General features: G+C 49.1%; 1 protein-coding gene across 2 annotated transcripts in view; it reads right to left on the reverse strand.

Annotated features, from left to right (window-relative positions):
• The window catches only part of LOC142765646 (uncharacterized), a 28,562-nt gene extending 23,050 nt beyond the window's left edge, over positions 1-5,512 (reverse strand). For both annotated transcript variants that reach the window (XM_075866987.1, XM_075866986.1), the window contains exon 1: positions 5,343-5,512. In XM_075866987.1, coding sequence (XP_075723102.1) covers positions 5,343-5,483 — 141 coding nt within the window. In that variant the 5' untranslated portion in view covers positions 5,484-5,512. The remainder of the gene's footprint in view (positions 1-5,342) is intronic.
• Between the last annotated feature and the right edge of the window lie 488 nt (positions 5,513-6,000).

Here is a 6,000-nt window from a genome sequence, read left to right on the forward strand (position 1 = left end):
GGTGAGCAAGCACAACAAGTGGGACGACGCGCACAAGCTCACTGTCATCCAATTTTATTTGACCGATGTCGGCAGTTTGTGGTACCGTAATCACGAGAGAGACCTTCCCACCTGGTCGGTCTTCCAAACGGCATTTGCGGACTTGTTTGGCCGTCCAGCGCTTCGCAAAGTACGTGCCGAACAGCGCTTGCGTACTAGGACTCAGCATAATTGCGATTACACCAGTTCTATTGAAGATGTGGTCGACCTTTGCCGGCGTGTCAACTCAGCTATGACAAAAGCCGAGAAGATCAAACATATCTTGAAAGGCGTGACTGCCGACGCATTTCGGATGCTTGTCGCCAAGAGCGCGCAAACGGTAGCGGAAGTGATCCAACTTTGTCAGAGTTATGACGAGCTCTAGAAACAGCGTGACACCACCCGTCGTGCCAGCGCGCCATGTGCAACAATCTCCACGTTAACGTCGGCTGGCACTGCTATAGACCACACCAGTTTGCTTCTCGAGATCAAGCAATTTGTACGAGAAGAGGTCGCACGCCAGTTGTCCCTCGTGCCTTATACCTCCGAAGGTGCCCCATCTACTTTAGCGCCATCAATACAGCGAGTACTTCAGAAGCAAATGTCCGAGGTGCTACCAACAGCTCACGCACCACTTGTGGCTGCTCCACTGTCCTATGCCGAAGCACTGAACGGAACCCGACGTCCGCCTGTCGCGAACGCCCACGTTTCTTTGCCGCGAACGCCGACGTCGACACGCCCCTTTGTCGTACCGACTGAGCATATGTACCAGGCTGCCCGTCCTCTCCCCAGGCCACCACCACCACGCTTTCAGAACCCTTGGCGTACTCAAGGCAGCCGCCCCATTTGCTTCACCTGTGGAATTGTGGGTCACGTGGCTCAATTTTGTCGACGTTGTGAGTTTTTCCTGCGTGACGACGTCCGGCCCAACAATTATGATTTCTCGCCACGACCGGAGCCTGCTGTATCTGGCGAGCCTGCCACCATGGACGCATTTTCACCTCGCCGGAACATCAACAGACACCGGTCGCCTTCACCTCAACGCCGTTCCCTTTCCCCTATGCCACGTCAACCTCGCCCTGTCCCTGAGCAAAACTAGGAGCCGCAGTTCCGGGGGCAAGAACTGATGATCTTTTGAACTCAACAAGACCTTGTTTTTTGCCGTCCCACGTCGTCGCAGTCTCCGTTGAAGGTTTACCTGTCGATACTGGCGCCGCAGTGTCTGTAATGACTGAAAAACTTTGCCGTCGACAAAAAAAGTCACAATGCTTCATCACGGCTTCGTTTTGGGCACTGCGAGCGAGCAACGAATTCGCCCTTTTGCTGCATGAATGGCACGTGTCACTATTGCTGACTATACTTATGTCGTCGAGTTTGTAGTGCTCCCCCAGTGCTCCCATGACATTATACTAGGCTGGGACTTTCTCTGCACTCATCATGCCGTCATCGACTGTGCTCGCGCCGAAGTGGAGTTCGCGCCGTTATGCGACGCTGCCTCACTCGACTCGCCCCTTTCACCTGCAAACGTTTTCGTTGCCGCCGACACTTCGATATCCCCGTTTTCATCCGCCCTAGTTCCGCTTTCCTGTGAGGTCTATAGTGGCTCAACTGTTCTTTTTACGCCTTTTGAAACCGATGTTCACCGCAAGTGTTTCATGATCCCTTTCACCGTTCTGAACATTCACGATGAATCAAGTGCAATTTATGTTTCCAATCCGTTTCCCTCGTCTTCCAATAGACTGTGCGGAAAGTGCCTGGGGTTCGCCGATGACATTGATTCCTCGAGTGCACGTGTAGTTCATGACCACTCGACTAATCTACCTATTGACGCTGTTGATTGCTGCGCGTCACGCTCTTCCCCATCATTCACCGACGCTATTTCACGCTGCATCGACACCAACCTTACGGCCCAGCAGTGCGCCGACATCATCGCCCTCCTCGAGCGCTTCCACGCCAGCTTCGATCACCAGCAACTGGCTTTGGGCCGTGCTTCTACAGTATCTCACCAAATCGACACTGGCCTTCACGCTCCTTTACGTCAGCCTCCGTATCGGGTATCGGCATCTGAGCGTCGTATAATCGCGGAGAAAGTTGACGAGAAGTCGAAGCGCGGCGTTATTCAGCCTTCTAACTACCCGTGGGCCTCTCCAATCGTTCTAGTCAAGAAAAAGGATGGCTCAATAAGATTCTGCGTCGACTACCGCCGGTTGAATGCGATCACGCGCAAAGATGATTATCCGATACCTCGCATAGACGATGCCCTTGACGGCTGACAAGGCACGGAGTTCTCCTCGTCACTAGATTTGCGCTCAGGTTATTGGCCGGTTCCTATGGCGGAGGCTGATCACCCCAAGATGGCTTTCGTTACCACCGATGGATTATGCGAATTTCATGCCATTCGGGCCCTGCAATGCGTTTGCCACTTTCAAGCGCATGATCGACAACATCCTCCGTGGCCTGAAATGGCAGACATGTCTGTGTTATTTAGACGACGTCGTGATATTTTCAAGCGACTTTTCAACGCATCTTCAGCGCCTCGAAACAGTGCTTACTTGCCTCACCTCCACCGGTCTACAGCGCAACTTGAACAAGTGCTACTTCGACACTCGAAAACTTCTAATTTTGGGCCATGTTGTATCTAGAGATGCCATTCTTCCGGGTCCGACGAAACTTCGTGCTGTTGCCGGAATTCTAAGACAAACACCTTAAAAGAACTTCGCAGCTTCCTCGGTTTATGTTCATATTTTTGTCGTTTTATTCTCAACTTCGCCTCCCTCATATCGCTCTTGCCTGACTTTTTTGCTGGCAACAGCAACCTTTCTAGTTGGTCGTCAGCTTGTGATGATGCATTCGCCACACTCTGCCACCTTTTTACGTCACCTCCTATACTTCGACATTTTGATCCTCTTTCCCCAACGGAAATACACACGGATGCTAGCGGAGTTCGTCTCGGTGCTGTGCTCGCCCAACATAAACCCGTATTCAATGAGTACGTCATCTCAAACGCCAGCCGTGCACTCACAAAAGCAGAAGCCAACTATTCAGTCACAAAAAAAGTGTCTAACCATCATATGGGTCACAGGCAAGTTTGGACCCTATCTTTACGGGCGCCCATTCAGCATGGTTACAGGTCATCATGCATTATGTTGGCTCTCTTCGTTAAAAGATCCCACCGGCAGGCTCGCCCGTTGGGCGCTTCGGCTACAAGAGTACGACATTCACGTCGTTTACTGATCTGGGCGAAAACATTTCTACGCAGACGCTTTGTCCCAATCACCTCTACGATGTAGTGACAAATCGCCGACCTCGCCTGCCCCCGATCTATCTCCACTTAGTGTCAGCGACAAGCTACAGGAGCAACAAAAAGATCTTTGGATGGCTTTACTTATCAACTTGTTGAGTCGAACTCCCTCACAAAATATCCCTAGAGGTACGCGCCATCAAATACAGCACTTTGTTATCAGATATGGTTTGTTATACAGACAGAATTATCTTTCCGAAGGACGCGAATGGCTCCTAGTTATTCCCAGACGTCTCCGCTCAGACATATGCGCCTGCTTTCACGCCGACCCACAATGTGCCCATGCTGGAGTGTTAAAAACCTACACCCGCCTGTCCCACCGCTACTACTGGCATAAATGTATCGCTTCGTTCGTCGCTACGTACTTTCCTGTCTCGCTTGCCAGCGCCGGAAGAATCCCACTGCAAGTTCTCCAGCTCCACTACAACCCATGCCTTGTCCTGCCCGACCCTTTAACTGTGTTGGTATCGATCTGTATGGACCTCTTCCGATTACACCGGCTGGAAATCGCTGGCTAATCGTCGCAATCGGTCACCTTACGCACAACGGAAAAACGTCACCACCCTCTTCTGCGTCAGCGAGTGACGTTGGTTGTTTCATATTGCATCACATCATTTTACGTCACGGTGCACCACGTGAACTCCTGAGTGACCAAGGGCGTGTGTTTTTGTCGGACGCCGTCGAATCCCTTCTCAAGGAATGCCAAGTCATTCATCGCACCACCACCGCATATCATCCTAAAACTTATGGCATTACAGAACGATTCAATCGTACATTAGGAAATATGCTGTCAATGTACGTCGCAACCGGTCACTCCAACTGGGACAGTATTCTCCCTTTTGTAACATACGCGCATAATACTGCTGTCCAGACAACTACTGGTTTCTCTCCGTACTTTATCCTTAATAGTTCTGAGCCCTCTTGCACGCTAGACACCATCCTTCCTTACCGCCCAGATGTTGCTGAGTCGACGACGATGTCACAAGCTGCTAAATACGCGGAAGAGTGTCGTCAGCTTGCCCGCTCCCTAACAAATGCTGAACAGCAACGCCAGAAACACCACCGCGACAGCCCGACGCCTCCAGCATCTTATGCATCGGATGACCTTGTCTGGCTTCGCATCCCTTCAACCAGCCCTGGTCTCTAGACGAACCTGATGTGCAAGTATAACGGCCCTTGCCGTGTAGGTAAACAAACTTCACCCGTCAATTAAATCGTGGAACCGCTTGAGCGAACCCATGATCAACGACGCTGTGGACGTGAGGCCGTCCACATAGACCGCCTAAAACCGTATTACCATCCCTCTATTATCTCCTGCCCATCACCCGCCAGGATGGCTTTTTTCCGGAGGGGAGGAAAATGTAGTGCAGAAGATGAGTGCTACTCGGATAGGCCGGGGGTATCACTCAGTCTGTGAAGAGGACGACGTTTGGTTGGCTGGGTACACAGGCTGGTTCCGCTATTACAACTTAACTTGTCGTGACCACTCTCCTGTTTTGAAAAGAGTGCTGCTCTAAAATGCCTCATTTTATTGAATTTTTCGCAAAAAATCGAAGGCACGTGCAACATCTGATTCGGCTTACGTTTGCTATCTTTAAACTCGAGCATCGAGAAACGTCGCTTTACTGTTTCTCACCATATAAAACTAGTTTTAGGCCTTAGACAAAAGTAGGCAAGTTACTTTTACAATACGAACAGGAAGGATAAGAAAGAAAAAAAATGGTAGAGAAGGAGAAGCTGTGAGGTTATTCATTTTAGGAAAGTCAGTTTGCTATCCTACATAGCCGGACGGGGATGAGAAAAAGTGGGAGGAGCGAAACAAATAGCACATAAAAGCACACACACACAAACATTCTGTCAGCCACACATTTATCATAGTGTTTTGCATGCAGTATTATTCAGAATGTTGGACCCGCTAGTTGGTCCGACGGGTAAATTATGGATTGTTCGCTGACAGGAAATTTAGCCGCGATCCATGATATTCCTCATCGTCTTCTCCAATAATGCATACAAAACCATTTACCTCTTTAAACACGTTCGATACAATTGTTCCATAGGTAGAGCGAATAGTTTTTGGATCATTTGCTTCAGCTGCATTACAAAATCTTGCGATGGCGGTAAAAACCAGTGCAAGTGCAGTAACCTTGAGCATACCAGTCGTCATTTGACTTTAGAGAAGCATCAGTCCTGCTCTGAAGTCCACGAGCACGGATCCTATATACCGCTTGCTCGTGTTCTCTGCTCGTACTGTATAACTTTTTATGTTGAGGTCAGAGAAGCCGTGGTTAAGTGCATTGCTGTCAGGCTTCTAATCAATCAATTTTTGCAGGTGTTATGAGGACATTAACAACGCTCATTGCTTTGAGAAATAAAATTAAGTTTCAAGTCTAAATCCCTGCCCTAGAATCCCACAAATTACGTGGTCCTGGAAAAAGATAATCATATGAATGGAGATCCAGTAAGTCTGGTGCTTGTTCACCACTCACTACTTATTGAAATTCAGTGAATGACATTATTTAAAAATTCTTGCACTTCATTCGGTTTCAGGATGCTATGGCTACTTGTTATCTTCCAAACCTCTTCTTTGTGTAATAGCAGGCTATGTGCTGAAATATGTGCTGTTTAATGAGCGTTTGATATATCAAATGGTAAATCGTTCACGTGCTCGGCATTTTAGTTGC

Source organism: Rhipicephalus microplus, chromosome 6 (assembly GCF_043290135.1).
Source record: "Rhipicephalus microplus isolate Deutch F79 chromosome 6, USDA_Rmic, whole genome shotgun sequence".
NCBI lineage: Eukaryota > Metazoa > Arthropoda > Arachnida > Ixodida > Ixodidae > Rhipicephalus > Rhipicephalus microplus.